Raw genomic sequence first — 17,637 nt, 5'->3', positions numbered from 1 at the left:
CATTCACAGCTGAGCAAGCTTGGCTTTTGGAAATGGGACCTGGGCCTAAGACCTGAGTCAGGGGCAGCTGGGGAACAGCTGTGCTCTGAATGAAACAGTCACTCTCCTGCTTCAAAGTCATCTGTGGCTCCCTGTACCCTCAGAGTGACGCCCAAATTCCCCAGCCAGCCATTCATTGTCCCTCTGCCTGACTCTCTGATGTCACCCTCCCTCCACGTGACCCTCTTGGACCTGCTAATTAATGCTCCCGTAATAGTCTGTGATGTGTTATCTTCTACATCTTTACATATGCTGTTCCCTTGGTCTGGACACCCTTCCCCTCTTCCTCCCTTGGCTAAGTTGGCTCAAGGAAGCCTTCCTGGGTGCCCCACCCCCTGGCCCCCACAAGGATGGGGTCCCTTCCTCTGGCTCACACAGCCCTGGGTGTCCAGTGTCCCAGTCTGATCACACTCTATTGTGACTGTTTCCTTGTTAAGGGAAGAGACCCAGTCTGCCTTCTCATCCCTGTGACGCTGCCGGTCACCAACACTGGGTCAGAAAGACATTTTTCAATGGGCTACAGTGGGATCAGAGCCCGCCCTCTTACCCACCCTCCCCCGCCCCTCTGGGGCAGCCTCAAAGGCAGGTTTGAGCTCCCTGGCCCCACCCCTAGCTTCAAGTGTATTTGAGGCCGTGGTGGAGTGTGGGAATGTGGGCGAGGAGAGAGGTTGTGCAGACATCTCTCAAGGCCCCGCTGACCCAGATCTGTGGAGTGGCCACCTTTCCCCCACCCTTACCAAGCCCACAGTGGGCCCTACACCCTCAGTCATCCATCCCCCACCTCCACCAGTCCCCAGCAAGGGAAGGGACCCCCCCTTCCCCCCCCCCACCTCAGCTGCCCTTCCCGGCTGCACACAGGGTCTACTCCTTTTACGACAGCTCCACCCTGTGCCCCATCCCCCCTCTTCCGCTTCTTTATTCATATTGCTTCTGTCTTCCTGAAATCTCTCTTCCCTAAGTCCTGCCCATTCTCAAGGACCCAGGAGAAGTCCTACCTCCGAAGCCAATGTCCACATAGTTCAGAGGTGGCATCATAGGGTCCCCAGTCCCTCTACCACCCAAAAGGATATGGCTATAGGTTCTCCTCTGCCCCGCACGGAGTACCCAGCCCCACATGTGACCAGGATACCCCAACCCCACCCAAGCCCCATACATGATTTACTGGCAGTACGGGCAGTTTTCCCCCACGTACCCTCCTCCTACGGAGGACTGTTTCTCAGGGACAAGTTTATTACAGGGAGCACACTAACCCCTTTCATAATATCTAAAGGCATACCAATTGCAAAAATATCAGGCTCTCAAGTGTGGCCAGCTCGGTGTGGGGCCTGCTTTGAGCCATGACTTTGCTGCCCAGTAGGAGCCCATGGCTTCCTCCTGGGCTGCCTCGCAGGAAGGCACGAGGCCCCCCCAAGAGGAGAGGGGGAAGCTGGAGGAGAGAGGAAGCCCTGTGTCTGGTTCCGTGGTGGTGAGATCCAAGGCTGAGGTGGGGCCGAGCTGGAACGTGAAGCTGTTCTGGGCTGAACCTCACCAAGGCCAGGCAGGAGAAGACCGCAGTGAGGCTGAGGCTGGTGGCATTGCCAGCATGGGGAGGGGCCTGGATGTGGCCTCCCCGGTTCCACTGGCTCCCAGACCAAGAGCCTACACCACCAATTACTTCCTCTGGAGCCCTTGCTGGCTTCCCAAGACGAAGGGTGCAGACCAGAGCCCTCTGGAAGCTCCTGGTGTGGGCAGACCTCCATCCAACCACAGCGACCCCTGGCTTCTGGTGCTGGTCGCTGATCCGGGGAACTTGCTGGCAGAGAGGCTGCCCTGGCTGGGGGGGGGACGCTGGGGACGCTGGGGAGGGAGTGGGCTGGGAGGAGGGGAGGACCCCAGCACAAACAAGGACACGGTGGCTTCCCGCACCCTCGGGGCTGGGCTCCGTTGACCTAGGCCCCTGACCGGGCCGTCTTCCGGAAGGCCTGCAGGGCCGGGTTGTGCAGCAGCGTGTAGGCCAGACCCCAGCGGGCCCTGCCTTGGCGGGCCCTGGGCCCTGCTCCTCTGGCCACGGGGTCCTTGGTCTGCAGCAGCTGTATCCCTGAGAGGGAGAGACTTCCTGTGAGTCACTCAGCAAACACCCAGCCAACCCCTCTGGCGCCAAACCTGAGCAGTCTGAAAGCCTCATGTGCGTTGTTGGGGAGGCTGGTGACCTGGGGGCTCCAGAGGCCCGCTCATAGGGTGGGAGGTTGGGAGAAGTGTGGGCCGCAGAGGGGTGTTTGTAAAGGCTCAGGGTGTTGTCCCGCGGGGGGCAGGCAGAAGAGAGAGGGGCCAGCTCTATGGAGGGGACTGGAGGAAGGGCTGGGACAGCCAGCTCGGTACCCACCTCCCTACTGCGAACTTCCCGGGCGGTAAGGAAGGGGAAGACCTCTCATTCTCTGCGTGAGAAGGGTGTGTGTGTGTGTGTGTGTGTGTGTGTGTGCACTCTTACGGAACGCGCAGAGGGAGACAGTGTGCGGTGGGATCAAGGAAAAAAATTACCTCGAGAGGCACCAGGAAAATGCTCACTTCCCTCCTCCCGCAGGCAGCAGAGGGAGAGAGGAAGTGAGCATTTTCCTGCGGTTCACTCCATTGTACGTCGTACATATGTCCTGTGTGTGGCAGGGGGCGGGGGCATGCCTCGTCCCTCAGAGAAGGTGGGCTCAATTCCCGCCATCCCCAGGGGGAAGGCCCACCTTCTTCTTCCTCCCCGTGTCTGAGGCCATCCTGGGGGCCCCGGAGAGGCTGGGGCCGCTGTGTTCGCAGAAGCAGGTCACAGAACGCTGTCGTGGCTGGATGCAACTGGCTGGCCTCGATCTTCAAGAAGCTGCAGTATGTGTGGTAGCCTGCGGTGGGTGGAGGACGGCAGCGCTGGGGGCAGTCCACCCCCCTCCGCCGCCACCCCTAACACACGTACCGGAAGTGTCCTGAGCAGCCTGCCGGCGCGCCCCCGGCCCCCTGAGCGCACGGCGCCTGCGCTGCCCGTGGGTCCCCCGCCCACACCCGCCACAGTCCCTCGTGGACTAGCTCGGGGCAGAGCCTCCCTCGCTGCTTGCACAGCCTAAGCAACCCCTGCTCCTGGCCCCTGCCCAGCGGCCCTACCGGGGTCGAGATTGGCGGCTCGAGGTGGCAGCAGGCTGAAGTCCATCTGGCCAAGGTGGACAGCATTGTAGAGGGCAGAGAGGAGCACTCGCCAGGCAGCCACCACGGCGCCCACCAGCACGTTGATGGGGAAGAGAAAGAACGTGACTGCGGAGAGCGCTCGCCTGGGGAGGGGGGAGAGAAAAGGCTGAGGCTGGCCCTCCCCCACCGAGCCCCTTCCTCGGGGTCAGGGTCAGACCTAGGTACTAAGCACAGCCGCTGTTCACTGCCTATCAGTTATCGAGTATACCTTCTAAGCACCCTGCCCTGTGCTGGACCTGCTCTCTTCCCCCCACCACACTGGGAGACAGGTGGTGGTACGGAGGCCCAGAGAGACTGGATGGCTTAGCTAAGGCTGTCAGTGGCAGAGCTGGGGCTTATGTCCTGGAACTTTCTGTGACCCCAGTGTCCCATCTCCCTCCTCTGGGTCCCTTGTCCGCTGACTCCGAGTCTCTCCTGGGGCTGAGGTCCTCCCACAGCCTTTCCATCTAACATGGAAATAATGTTTCTGTTAACCTCCTTCCTGCAAAGGGGGAGACACATGGTTTTGGGGAACACAGAGGGTCCAGGGGAGAGCGGTGTTGATCCCCAAAGCAGGGAAGGCTCATGGAGTATTTCTGGCACTGTGACAGGTGAGCAGAGAGGTATTCTGGAGTCGGCTGGGCCACTGTTCCCTTTCTCTTTGGGAAAGTCAAGCTCTCCTACCCTCCGCTGGGCTTCCCGAGAGAAAAGGGAGAGATGGCAGCGGAGGAAGAAGGACACAATAGGAAAGACCCCGAAGAAGAAGAGGCTGAGGTCCTGAGGAGACCACAAGCCCAGGAGCTGCCTCACCGGTTGGTTAGCTCTGGGTGTCCATGGCGAGTCTCTAGGAAGATCCAGTGGGCTGCCATGTTCTGCAGGACCACGGCCAGGACCAAGGTCAGCCAGAAGGGCCTGCAGGCGGGGTGGGGAGGATGTCACTGTTAGTGGCCCTCTGGGGGGTGGGCCTAGAGCCCTCAGCTCCTTGCCTCTCTCACCATGAGGACTCCAAGGATCGGAGGAGCAGGAGGTTCCTGCCGTGGAGCACGGGCATGAACACCAGGAAGGCAAGGACCATGATCCCCAAGAAGAAGATGATCTGTTGCACCAGGAGCCCTGCAGGACAGGGAGGTGCAGGGGGACAGACATCAGGCTCTGTGGGACCCCAGCCCACCCTGGCACTCCCAGGAACCCAAGGGCTTAGGAATGGGGCAAACCTGGTTCCAGATCCCTGCTCTGCCGCTGCCTTAGCTGTGCCAACTAGAGCACGTTACTTTACCTCTCTGAACTTCGGGTTCTTCCTCGGTCAAATGAGGTCATGGCCCCTACCTCAGCAGGCTTGCTGGGAGGATCCAATGATATAATGTCTGTGGCAACTCTTTGAAAACCACAAAGTGCTTTGCAAACGTTATTTCCCCCCAGTTGTCCCCAAGCCCTTGGGGACAAGATTGCATTTTAAATTAGTGTTGCATTCCTATTGGCCAGAGTCCTGGCACACGGTTGATGCCAGAAACTCGTCTATGGAAACAACTGGCTACTTGTTTACACGAGGTCATGTGTCTAAAAGAGCTTGGGAGGTATAAAGTCTACCAAGAGGAGGAATTACAACTTTTTGCACTAGTAATTTCTCTTCTCCTTTGTCATTCTTCTCCTCCTCCCCCGGGGAGGTGAGGACCGAAGGAACCAGCAGGCAGGGAAATCAGGCCCTGGCTTTTGCCACACTGGCCCCAGGCCCCTCCCATTTCAGAGGGCTTTATTCACTGCGCTGCCCGTGGGGAGAATCAGAAACATGCTAGAAATTAACCTAACCTAACCCTCTCAGGGCAGGACCCCCTTTGCAGCCCCAACAATGACCACAGAACCCTGCTTGCGTACCCCCAGTGACAGGGATCTCATTATCTCCACAAGGCAGCCCACTGTGGCATAACCCACCCTTATGTAAGCAGGAATGTGCCTCCGTGAACTTCCCACCTTCCAGCCCTGGGTTCACCCTCTGTGGAAACACCTGGTGGCAGTGAGGGGCCATCCTCATGTGAGGGGTATCCTTTCCCCAAGGGCTTCTGCACCTGCCCCTCTCCCTCAACCTGAGTGAGCCTCCTGAAGGCAGAGAAGGCAAGGTGGGTCCCTCTTGTTGATCTCGCCCCAGTTTGCCCCAGCACGGGTAGACACCCAGGGGCAGCCAAGACCTGCTGAGTGCTCTCCCCTCCCCAGCTGGGGCGGGGGAGGGGGCAAGGGGGTGCTCACCAAGGCAGGTAAAAGCAGTCTGGTAGGCACTGAAGCTCATCCAACAGAATATGGCCTGGCGGGAGGGGTGGGGACTCCGGGGCAGGGGGCCCAGGTCCAGGGCAGCCCCTCGGTACAGAGCTTGCAGGTTGACCCTGGTTGGGGGAAGGGGGTGAGGAAAGCAGAGATCTCAGGGAACACACACACTCCCTAAATTCCTCCTCTGGGCCAGTCTCTGGCAGAATTCCCTGTCTAATTACAACCTATGGCCACAGGCAGGAAAGCCAAGGGCTGTGGGAGCCAGACAGGGCTTCCTGGAGGAGGTGGTATCTGAGTAGAGTCTTAAAGGATGAATGAGTGTAAGTTTTAGTGCAAGGCAGAGATCGAGGGAGATGAGTTCAGGCGGAAGGCTCAACCTGAGCCAAGTCAGAAAGGCGAGGAAACGATTGTAGGAACGGAGAGTGACTCGCAGGAAGCAAGGTTCCAGGCAGGCAGAGGCTTGAGGGCCTTGAACGCCGGCCTAAGTAGGGCCAACCCTGTGGGAAAAGATCCCTGGGTAAAAACCCTGAGGCCTGGCAAATGCACACTCTGCCGTTGCTCCCCTTCCCACCCACGCTGCTCCTAACCAGAACCTTCTTCCCCACTCTGCTCACAGCTCACAGTGTGCGGGCAAGCGAGGCAGTCTGGGATTCAATGGCCCATCACAATCTCTTCAGCGCCCCAGCACCAGCCGGGCCACCTCCACAGCCACGCTGGCATGTGGCAGGTTCACTCCAGTCCCTGTTTCTGACACTGTTCCTCCTGCCTCTGGCCACCCTTCCTCCCCCCATCTCTTGCCTCTTCCAACCCCCGGCTTTCCCAGGCTGCCTTCCAGCCCACCCAGGTGGTCCCTTCTCAGAGGGCAAAGTCCACACCCCAGCTTGGGGTCTTCCAGCCCTGTATCACTCCCACCAGACAGGAAGCCCGGGAGGGTGGGCACGGCGAAGCCCCGCCTTCTCCACCCACCACAGGGCAGCTGGGCAGGCGGACACAGTGACCACCTGGGCCTGCAGTGGCTCTCCCCTCTTCCCAGACCCAGGGCTTTCCCCACAGGCCTCCTGGCTCAGGGCCCCTGCACCTCTTCCCCACAGCTGCACTGGGGAGTCAGAGCCTGCCACTGACCTGTGTGTCACCAGTGAGCGGATCAGCATGAGGAAGGTGAGTGAGCACGACAGGACCAAGGCCGAGATGTAGCAAACTGAAGGGGGAGAGAGAGAGCAAAGTGGACGGCCTCCCCGGGGCCCCCAAACTGCTGCCGGGGCGGTGCCCGGGTAGGAGTCACCCCTGCCCCCCACCCACGCTCCGCCTTGGGTGGAGACCCCTTGCCACCACCCCACCCCCTGTTCTCAGACGCAGTGCAAGTCAACATTCTCAGCGGTCTCCTGCGCAGCGACTTGGCGGCCAGGACAGGGAGAGGCCAGCTCTGAGGCTGCAGACCTGGTCTTCACATCTGTCTTGCTGCTTCCATTGCGGCGTGTTGCATTCAGGCCTAGCAGGGATTGGGGGCCGCAAGCCTCCTGCCCTCCATCAACACCCAGCCTCAGTCTGCACCCTCACAACAACCCCACGGAAGGGGTGCCGGGCTGACCAGGGGGCTGAGGCTCAGCGAGAGGGCCTGACCCACCAGTTGCGCTGCTGGGAAGTGATGGCTCGAGACCTGCAATTGTTTCCAAGGAGACCCAGAATCGCCCGGCGTGCCTGCCCCCTGATCGCATCAGTCACCCTAGGGAAGCGTTCCTGGTGTCTGTGTTCCATCCAGAGACTGGGGAGCAGGAGCAAACACACAAGGAGAGGCAGGCACTGGTTCCCTGTAGCCTCAGGTGTCGGAGAGGTGGGTCTCTGCACTGACAGCACAGCACGACCTCCCGGAGCTGTTAAAACCCCTCGTGGCCCCGGCTGCACCCCAAGCCAATGAAATCAGAATTTCTGGGTGTGGGACCCAGTCCTTGGCTTTTGAATGCAGCCCGGCTTGAGAGCCGCAGCACTGGGGGCTGCGCAAAGATAGAGCCTTAATGATCCATTTCAATCAGCCATTGACTGAAATCAACCAGGCCACCGGACAGGTATTGAGGGCCTGCTAACTTCTTGGAGTTAGGCTGGCGGCGGAATCACCAGGAGGGCTTGTTCAGTCATAGAGGCTTGAGCCCCACCCTCAGAGTTTCTGGAGTCTGGCAAGCGGCTTGAGCCTTGGGATTTTAAAAAAAGTTACCAGGTGATTGTCAGGCACAGCCAGGCTTGAGAACAACTGCTACCTAAGAAAGCACTAGGCACATGCAGCTCTGTCCTGCTCCTCTTGCCCTTCAGGAGCGAGCTCAGCACCAACAAGAGGGCGCTCTGGACCACCTTCTGCCAGGTGAGGGGCCTGTCTGTGAGCCTGTGCAGGTGAGTGGATGGGTTAACGCGGCGGGGGGGGGGGGGGGGGGGGGCGGGCAGCCCCCTTGGCCCCAGGCCTGGCCTTTGATCTTTGTCCATCTACCTCCGTTCCTTTCTCCCTCAGTTGGTTCCAAACCTGGGTCTCTCCAAATCCTGGTACCCACAAAATCCTCCTGCTCTCTGCTTCCTCCCCCCAGATAGATCGGTCTTCCCCCCCACTGGGTTGAGGGCCTCAGCGACAAGGCTGCCTCTGTAGCTTTAACACCTGTTTTGCAGTAGGGAAAGTCAAGTCCAGAGAAGTGAAGTGGCTTACCCAGGGTCACACAGCTTTTAAGTGATGAAGCAGGAGTTCCATCTGAGCTGTCTGATCTAGTCCATGTGACTCAGAGGCAGGGCCCTCTGTGAATGATGCTAGGCTTATGGTCCAGGTGCCCAGTGGGCAGCCGGAAAATAGGGTCTTGGGGTTCAGCAGACATTAGCTCCTCAAGCTAAGCACAGACCAAAGGGCCCCTGAGCCCGGATATAATCTCAGTCCCATCCCTGGCTTACTGAGTGGCTTTGGACATAGCTCTGGACCCTCCTGGACCTCAGTTTTCCTCATCTGCGGACTAGGAAAGCAAACACTGCTCTGTTTGGCCCCTGAATCCAACAAGATCCAAAGTGGAAGCATTTAGGCTTGGAAGCTGCAGCAGGTGATTGTAAATGCCAGTGTGGTGAGTAGAAAAAGTCCACTATCCTGGACATGTCGCCTCCTGCCTCTGAGCCTCCATTTCCTGTTCCTGCGGATTGATGAGGCTGAGCTAACAGGGCTGCTGTGACCTTGGATGTGGGCCGATGTGGGCCACGTCTGCACCTGCCTGTGGCCCAGCTGGCAGCCAACTTAGAAAACCTCCCTGGAGGTGTCATTTTCAGCCCACCTAGAACTTGTCACCTGTCCAACCTGTAGGGCCACATGTCCAGGGTAGCCTCTCAAATGGGAGCAGAGACGCTAAGGAAGGCGGTGGGAGTGGTGGTCAGGGAAGGAAGTGGTGACTGCACACATCTCTGCCCACCCCCACTTCCTGCCCCTTTCCGTTCTCGGCATGCCTGGTCTGCGGGGAGAGGATGATGTTAACAGTCAGGAACAGCTGCTGAGCAGTCACACCTCCACCTGCAAGGCTGGCAGCCTAAGTTCCGACCATCCCGTGTTCCTCCTCGGAAGCCAGGGCACTCGTACCAGCCCAGGACCCCCAAGTCAGCAGAGGGTGCAGGCCCAGGACTCCTGACCACCAGGCCTTGGCTCAAGGTGGTGGAGACTGTATTACTCTCTTAGCTCCACTCTGCCTGGCTGTGCGACCCCAAGTGAATCCTTTCCCATGCGTCAAGGGGGGGACACTTCTCAGTCTCCTCCGCAGGGCTATTGGGAGGGCCTGGGAGGTAGTATAGGTGGATGACAGGACTAAGGGCTAAAGGAGGCATCAGACCCCAGACGGGGAAGCTGGTATGGTTCCCTGGCCCACAGGCTCATTGTCAAGGGAGGGAAGGAGAAAGGAGATGGCCCAGGAGGATAGGGATTGAGGAAGAGAAAGCATCATCCTGCCCAACCCCACCGGCCCAGTGTCCCACGTCACTGCCTCCTTTCCTCCTTCCCTACCCTCAGCAAGGCTCAACGGGCTGTCCCTTCAGCCCACACATCCAAGACCTTGCCCATCTCCAGGCCCAGAGAGCTGCACCCTGGAGCCGGGGTGGGAGACACCACACAAGCTGACAACGGGCTTGAGATGACTCCTTCAGGTCTCAGAGACTTGGAACTGGATGCTGCAACCAGCCCAGTTTGGAGGGGAGCAAGTTGAGATCCACACAGAGGAAGAGACATACCCACGAGCACCCCGCATGTCCCTGGCAAGCTGGGACTGAGCTTGGGTGTCCGGCTCAGGTCCCCCCAACGGGCCCTCAGGGACTCCGGGGAGGCCTCACCTTCCAGAGCCCACAGCTGATGCTTCACCAGCCCCACCACTTCCTGCCTGTCCTCTGAGAGCACGATCCCAAAGCCGGCCAGTAGGTAGGAGGCGTCCGTGGTGATCCCCGCCCTCACCTTCTGGATGGTGGGTACCACGCCCACCAGCAGCAGCAGGGCCACCTGGAAGAGCCCCAGAATGAAGGTGCCAGGACCTGGCCGTGCTCACACCAGGCGGCCACCCCAGGAGAAGCGTTTTCTGAGCCAGCAGGGAGACTTCGGGGGAGAAACTGCGGCGGCACACGGCTGCATCCACAGGGCCAGCACCCGCCAAAATTCTTGTCTGCCCCGAGAACGGCGTCCTCCTGCCCCTACCCCGCACGCCGCGAGCAGGTCTGACTTTGGCCTAACAGGCGGCAGCCGTACTTCCAAGTGGCACAGCTGTGCACATCTGTCTTTGGACAACTGTCTAAACCTCAGAACATGAAATTTCCAATTTCCCATGTTGGCGAAAGCCGCGTCTCATACGGATGAGCCCAGGCTCACCGGGGTTCACGTTTTGGCTACCGTGAGGTATTAGCAATAGGAACTTGGCCAAGTCAAATCCACCTCTCTGAGCCTCAATTTCCCCCATCTGTCAAATGGAGAAAAAAAATCCTGCCTATCTCCCAGGATTTGGGCTTTTTGGTTTTCTGGGGGTGTGCTGGGGGGGGGGGGAGGGGAGTATTTCTTAAACACATATTCCTTCCTAACTGCCCAAATCTGCCTAAAACTTCCCAAATGCTCAAAGAGGAAAGTAATTCTATTTCCTCTATTTTACAGCTGAGCTAGTGGGTTCAGAGATGTTGAATAACTTGCCCAAGGTCACACAGGAGGCAAATGATGGAGTCAGGGTTTAAATCCGTGTTTGTACGACTCCAGAACTCATGCTCTGACTCTATCTGAGCCCAGTAGGAGTTGACACCCCCTCTCTTCTGGGTCAGCCCGCATTCCCAAGATGTCCAGAAACAGCTAGACAGGATTGTAGTTTGGGCTTTGGGGGAGCTGAGCTGGGCCTGCGCCATCCCAGGCTTGGGGGTTGGGAGCAGGGGTCCAGAGGTAAATGGCACTGCGGGGACAGGACATACCTGGTAGATGGCTGTCCCCGTCAAGGTGGCCGAAAGCACCAGCTTCAGAGGGAGTCGGAATCCTGCAGTCACCAAAAGGAGGGATGTGGGAAGCCCAGCACCACTCAGGCCTGGGAGCCCCCACCCCTCCCAAAGAGCCCAGAAAAAGGGCCAGGACTTACAGGACCCTAGACCACCCAAGCCAGGCCAGGGGCTTTCCCCTTGTCCCCAGCTGGGGCTGTTCCTCCTGACAGGGGCTCTGGGGGACGGGAGCTGGCCTCCCACTGCAGCTGTTTCATGCAAGGAGTGGGTGAGGTCACCTGCCACTCTTGACCTCAGCTCCCCACTCCATACCTCGCTGTGGAGTGTAGATGTAGTTTCTGTAGCAGATCCAGACCCGGGACAGGAAGCCGTGCTTGGAGGCGTGGGAGCTGCGGAAAGACCAAGGCAGGCAGGTGCCCTCAGGTGAAACCCCTGCCCTGAGCCCCAGCCCCAGAGTTTGGCTTATTCCTCACTCTGCCCCACCATGCTGCCCAGGGACAGCCCCCCCCAAACTAGCCTGCCTACCAGCTCTGCCCACTGGCCCACAGGGAATGCCTAGGACCTCACCTACTTTCCAGCTTCTTTCGGCAAAGGAGGGTCCTCAGATATTCCTCAGAGTAACTGCTCTGCAGCCCCTGTGGAGACAGACAAATGGACGAGCAGATGAGACCTGGAGATGGCCTGGAGCCATCCCTGGGTCCCTGGCTCAGGGAACCACAGTCCCTGGCTCAGGCTCCACGAAAGCTTCTGGCCTGTAGTAGGGTGCAGAGGACTGACCTGGGGGGGGGCGAGGTTCGTGCCCCCTTAAGTTGCCCTTTCTCCTCCCCAAATATGAGACTATCAGTCTCCTAAAAACACTCAGTGTGAGCAGTTCTTCTTGAGGTCTGTCTCCAGCTCTCTCCTGCTTTAGCCACTTCTCACTGCTTCCCTCCTGGCCCACAGGCCTCTGCTGGCTGAGACTGGGGCAGAAGGGAACCTATGTCCCACGGGCACATCCCTGACCAGGACACAGGAGGGGGCCATTCCAGGTCACATCCCCCAGGCCTCTCCTCCGACTCCAGGGAGATCACAAGGGTCACGGGATTTGTCTAAGCCCCATCCCAGGCCTTAAGCGGCCTGCCAAGTGGCAGAGGCCCACGGTAAGATGGGGTTAGCCCCTGCCCCTGATCATGAGACTGCAAGCCTGTCACAGGTTGCCATGGCAACCCTGAAACCCAGGGGAAGCGTGGGTCAGCTGGAAGCTTGACTGGGTCCTTTGAGGCTTAAACCTCCCTGACCCAGGGCCAAAGAGAATTTTACTTCTCCCAGGACTTCTCAAGAGGAAAGGCATGCATGGAGGGAGAGGTGAGGCAGAGAAGATCCCTGGAGGGGGAAGGAAAGGGACTAGGCAGGGTAGAGACGTGCCCAGTGTTACCACGTAAGAGCCAAACCCAGAGTCGGATGGGCCCACGGAGGACCCAGGGCGGCCACTAGAGGACCTGAGCCCACCCAGCCTCTCCCGCCTCACTCCCCTTCTGTCCTTGGGGACCTTGGCTCCCTGTCTAGCTTCAGTCCCAGCCCCTCTCCAGAGCTCCAGGCCCGTGGGCCAGCTGCCTGCCACACCCCCTTGACCACGCCCCATCCCCTGCACACGCGCGCACACCACCCACGGTCCGTATAGCAGCCACCTCCCTACTGTCTCTCCCACGTGCCGCCTCAAGCCTGGCCTTCACCTTCCCCAACTAAAGGGTTAACCAAGCCCTTTCGGCATCTGAGTCCCCAACCTTTCCTGAGTCTGTCCCTCTCCCCCTGAGGGCCTCTGTGGGATGGTTTTCTTCCTCTCCTCCCCCACCAGGAAGAGTCCTTGACCCCCCCAGTTCCATGCTAGCCCACGGCTGGGGGATGGGCCCCGTGCTTCTCACATTGCCCTGTGAATCTTTGTTGCTGCCTGAATCCCCCCAGGGCACTGGGAGCTCCTGGAGGTCAGACACAAGTCAGTGGCTCTGAGTCCAGGGTACCTCGCCTGGGGCCTGACACTTGGTAGGTGCTTAGAAAGCTTCCTAATAAGATTGCCTTGTTTTGTAAGAATTCTCTCTCGTTATGATGTACCCACCCATCGATCTAAAAACTTCACAAATATGTGTTGAGTATCTATCGTGTGCTGAGACCTGGCCAGTGCTACAAATTGTGTGTGAACGAAACAGACACAAGCCATCTCTGCCCCTTTACTCCTCTTTCCTACACCTGCACACCTTCTCCTTATTCTCTCCCTACTCCAAATCCTTCCTGTCCTTCAGGGCCTCTACTGAAGCCTACCTCCTCCAGGAGGCTCCTCACCGCCCCCCCCAACCCCACCCCGGCCTCAGTTCTTCCAGCCCACCCCTTCATCTGCCTTTATCCAACCATATCCAACCTAGAACTGATTCATGAAGCGACTCTGCCCTGGGTGTTTCCTGAATCATGTCGGCATCTGCAGGGCTCCTAGTGGGCACATGGCTCCTGGCCTGTCTCATTTCTCCACCTGGAGCCTCTGTGTCTCAGAAGCAGAGCTCTGACTTCTGCCTTCTGGTCCACTTCCCTTTGTTGGGTCCCCATTGTGCGTCCGGCGGGGTGCCCCAGGTATCCTGGGTGCCAGCTGAGGGCCTGGCCTAACCTTTGCCCTGGGAGGGGGGACTACCCAGTCACTTGGTGACTCAACAAATATTTTCTGAGCACCTGCTATGTGCTATGCCCTACACGAAGCGCGATTGCCCACAGGGCACCAACAGACATACAGGAGCTCAGGGTGTCGGGCGTGACCAGAAGCCCAGCCCTGCCCCTTTACCTCAGAGCCCTCTCCTGTCCTGTGGCTGAAGCTTCTCACCAGCTGCACCGGGTACCAAATGCTCAGGAATCCGAGGCCCAGAAGCAGAGGCAGGGAAGCCAGCAGGGAGTAGTACTTGTAGATCTAGGCAGACAGACAGACAGATTCCCAGACACATTAACCTCCTGCCTGCCTCCCCCAACAGAAGGCCAGGATCAATTTCCCTTGCCATTTCACTCCCACCTGCCATGAGGGTGGCCTGAGGCCTCTGGGTCTCTCATGCCCACCCCCTACCTGGGCCACTCAGCACCAACACTCTCGCTTCCCCTTGTGAGGCCCTGTGGAGATGCTCACCCTCCCCCGGGTTCCCGGACTCCCACAGCCCTGGGAGGAGCCAAGAGAAGAAGCTATGTAATCCCCTCCTCCTTGCAATGGGGTCTGAAACCGGGGACACCCGCCTTCTATGTTCCTTAGTTCCTGGGCTTTGGGCACAGGCCCCTGAAAATTAAAACAGGGCCTAATTTTGTCTGTGTACAATTGCGACCTGGGCATCAGGGAAGTACATGCCCTACCTCCCGGCACCGAGACCTTCCCAGGGTTGGGCTCCTTCTGTATTCACTCACTTAATTTGTTAGTTCAATACGTTTTTACCGGGAGCTCAGTAGGTGCCAGGCTCTGAGTGGTGAAAAAGACCAGTCAAGTCCCAGCTCTCAAAGAAAGCAACCAATCTGCATCTCTGCCCTGAAGGTTTGGCGTTATCAACTCCGTTTACAGGGGGGAAACTGAGCCTCAGACTGGTGATGTGGTTTCCTCAAAACACTTAGCATCACCTGGCATCATTTTGTATATTTACTTATTGTGTCTTCCCTTCCGGAATGACAACTGTTGGGATGCCAGGGGCTTCATCTGTCCTGTTCACAGCTGTGCTCCAGTGCTTGGAAACATCCCTGGCACGGAGTATGTGTTTCAAATATGTTTGTGGAAGGGAAGGAGGGAGGAGGGAGAGAAGAAGCTGGGTTCGAGCTCAGGTTGTCTGGCTCCACCCTTGGGGCTCTAGATGGGGCAGCGTCACACCCCCAGCCAGCAGCCAGTGAACCAGGTTCTGAGGTTCTAGAATTCTCTTTTTACCCTCCAAGACCTTCCCCCTACTCGGGGCTTGTCTTCCTCCATCACTCCTCGCCCCCACTCCAGCCTGACCAAAGGAAGGCTGGGGAGTCAATAATGGAGGGATTTTAGGCTCTCCCTTTCCCCTCTCTGTCCCCTCCCAGACGGTGCTGAGGACAGGCCCAGCCTCGTCCCCTGTTCTTCCCACAGACGGCCCAGTGTGGAAGGGCCTGTGTTTACAGGAGTGGAGTTCTGTGCACAGTGGAAGGCAGCAGAGAAGCCCAGCACATAGATAAGAGGAGAGGAGCCATGCAGCCCTCCATGCCCCTCTGCCTCAGGCTGCTGTGAGTCCGCGGTTACCTTGGGTGCCTGGGGGCACTCTACCCTCTGCCACACCTGGACCCCGAAGTGAGCCCAGGACAGTGTGCTGCCCAGCAGGTGTGCGGCTCCGTGCCTGACCGTGGCACAGGCGGCCAGAGGGTAGTAGAGGGCAGGGTAATAGAGCAGGGCGAGTATCTTCCAGGGCCCTGGAAGGCAAGAGGGGCAGAGGGAGACACTTGCTGGAAAGGCAGATGTGGGGCCTGGGTCCAGCCCCCACCCCCGCCAGGCCGCTCTCCTGCCTCCGCCTTCTGAGCCCCTCAGCTGGTTCAGTGAGCCAGAGGCCCACATTCAAATTCACGTTCTGACTAGTACCGCCGTTGTGATCTCGGGCAAGTTACCTCTGGGAGCCTCACTTTCTCCATCTGTAAAATGGAAATGGTGGTAGTATATTAGCAAAGACAGCATGAGAAGACACATGTACGGCCCTTAGCACAGGTGCCTGGTCAGCTGTCAATAAACTTAAAGTTGCTACTTTATTACCTTTCCCTTTCCCTTCCCGGACCCTCCTCAGGGTCCTGAATCCCTGAGGGTGGGCTACTACCCACCCTTTGCAGGGTCATTGTGAGGACTGGTTGATCTGAAGAGATCAGGTTGAGGCCAGTGGCCCCTCTTGCTGGCAGCTGCCCTTTGCACCCTCGCTTCCTTGAGCCCAGCTCTCAATTCTCCAGAACCCCTCCTGCTTTCTCCCCACTCTCCTCCGTTCTCAGAGGGCTGGGCTGCCTGGGGGATTCAGCCTGCGCTGTTCTGGGGGTGCGGTTTGCACAAGAACAGAAGAGGCGGACAGGGCGGTAGTGACCCAACAGCTGGGACCCACAAAGGGCGGGTTTCATGCACTGTGGGAGCAGCTGGGAGCTTAGCGGGTCAGCATCTTCCCGGCAGCGGCTTACGACTCGGATGGGGGCTACCTGACTCGCTACAGAAGGGCCCTGCCCCATGCTCCGAATTCCCACCCGGTGCATCCCACCGATCTAGCCCCAGGGCCTCAGCTGCACTGGGTACCTCGGCTAGTGGGTGAGGCCAAAGTCAGGAAGGGCAGCGGGTCCTCGGCGGGGAACAGCAAACACAAGGAGCTGAAGAGGACCGTGAAGACAGCGGCAGGCACCATCCAGGTCCTGTCCCCAGCCAAGAAATCCACAGGGCTGGCACAGAGACAGGGACAGGACAGGAGGGAGTCACTCAGGCCCTGTACCCCCACCCCCATTCCCTTGTGCCACGTTCCATAAACCGGGGAGGTAGAGGTGGAAACTTTCCCAATGGAAACTGAGGCCCCATCACCCATTCATCCCACACGTATTTGTGGGGTGCCTACTGTGTACCAAGTTCTGGGCCTTGTGGCAAAGGGACTCCAGGACATCCCGCTGATACACATACACACAGTAGGAACAAGCCAGAGCACCGCTCCCTCCGCCCACCCTGGAAGCTCCGGGAAACAGCTGCCTCCACACAAATCAGTCTGTCTGGGCTGGCAAACCTTCAGAGAGCTCGGAGAGTCACAACATCCTTGTGCAATAGCCACCGCCCCGGCCTGGGTGTGGCCCGGGGCAGAGGGCAGACAGCGGGCACAGCCGTCCCAGGCCCTGGCCCTCTGGGTTCAGGGCAGGCCTCTCAGACCTTCCGCATCTGTCATCCAGCTTCACCTCATGCCTCGAGAGCTCCATCCTGATTCCTTCTTCCCTCCAAGCCCACAAGCTCTTTCCTGGGCCCACCAGTGACAGAAACCCCACGCTAGTCCTCCCCAAAACCATCATGGCAGGACCCACCTGGGTGTGTGGTCTGGGCCTGGGAACGAGGCTGTCTACACTGGGGCTCCCATCACCACCTCCCCCAACACTTTGTTCTCTCCCATATAAGCCTGCCCAGGCCCATCTCCTCAGGGCCATCCTTGTCCCAGGCTCTGGGGTCGCAGGACTAAAGAAGATAGGGGAAGAAAGTTCTAGCCACAGGGACTGGAGATCAGCCTCTCATGATCTGCCTTTAAACATCGGGGTCTGGTGATACCCTCAAGAGAAACGAACCCTCATGGGCATCCCCTGTCCAGACCATGGGCCACCTGAGGAAATATATCCTGGAGCCGGGCCCTGTTGGGTTTGTGTCTCCCTGGGCCTGGAACAGGAGCAGGTGGGCCTGAGCGGGTCCCCCCGCCCTCTTCCCTCTGGGGCTCCTGACTAAACTGAGAACCAGGTAGGTGTAGGGAGAGCCCCCAGGCTGAAAGGATGGGGACGTCACCGAGACCTGAGCTGACGTCTAGGTACCTAACAAACCACCACGCTCCCAGAGTGGCTCCTGTCAGCCGGGCCACCTGCGTGGGAGTGCCCAGGCCTTGGCACCAACCTGGGCAGTCCAGGCCTGCCGTGCCCGCAGCGGGGCCAGAGCTGGCGGCGCCTCACAAGCACAGCCAGCAGCAGCAGCACAAGGATCTGAAAGGACAGCACAGAGCA

General features: G+C 58.9%; 1 protein-coding gene and 1 long non-coding RNA gene across 3 annotated transcripts in view; one reads left to right on the top strand and one right to left on the bottom strand.

Moving 5' to 3' along the window:
- Positions 1-1,246: 1,246 nt before the first annotated feature.
- STRA6 (signaling receptor and transporter of retinol STRA6) overlaps positions 1,247-17,637 on the bottom strand; it is a 29,828-nt gene continuing 13,437 nt past the window's right edge. For both annotated transcript variants that reach the window (XM_019832075.3, XM_045059041.1), the window contains 16 exons: positions 17,531-17,616; positions 16,199-16,338; positions 15,538-15,561; positions 15,179-15,345; positions 13,736-13,858; positions 11,500-11,567; positions 11,245-11,321; positions 10,912-10,973; positions 9,805-9,967; positions 6,598-6,673; positions 5,458-5,591; positions 4,212-4,329; positions 4,027-4,128; positions 3,157-3,320; positions 2,751-2,900; positions 1,247-2,116 (listed from right to left, as the gene is read on the bottom strand). In XM_019832075.3, coding sequence (XP_019687634.2) covers positions 1,968-2,116; positions 2,751-2,900; positions 3,157-3,320; positions 4,027-4,128; positions 4,212-4,329; positions 5,458-5,591; positions 6,598-6,673; positions 9,805-9,967; positions 10,912-10,973; positions 11,245-11,321; positions 11,500-11,567; positions 13,736-13,858; positions 15,179-15,345; positions 15,538-15,561; positions 16,199-16,338; positions 17,531-17,616 — 1,803 coding nt within the window. In that variant the 3' untranslated portion in view covers positions 1,247-1,967. The remainder of the gene's footprint in view (positions 2,117-2,750; positions 2,901-3,156; positions 3,321-4,026; positions 4,129-4,211; positions 4,330-5,457; positions 5,592-6,597; positions 6,674-9,804; positions 9,968-10,911; positions 10,974-11,244; positions 11,322-11,499; positions 11,568-13,735; positions 13,859-15,178; positions 15,346-15,537; positions 15,562-16,198; positions 16,339-17,530; positions 17,617-17,637) is intronic.
- Positions 7,548-10,273, top strand: LOC123385857. Its single transcript, XR_006599009.1, has 2 exons — positions 7,548-7,857; positions 9,545-10,273. It is a non-coding gene; the product is annotated as an uncharacterized LOC123385857 (long non-coding RNA).

Source organism: Felis catus, chromosome B3, assembly GCF_018350175.1.
Source record: "Felis catus isolate Fca126 chromosome B3, F.catus_Fca126_mat1.0, whole genome shotgun sequence".
Taxonomy (NCBI): domain Eukaryota; kingdom Metazoa; phylum Chordata; class Mammalia; order Carnivora; family Felidae; genus Felis; species Felis catus.
The sequence above is the reverse complement of the archived record's forward strand: the minus strand, read 5'-3'. Positions and strand labels throughout refer to the sequence as shown.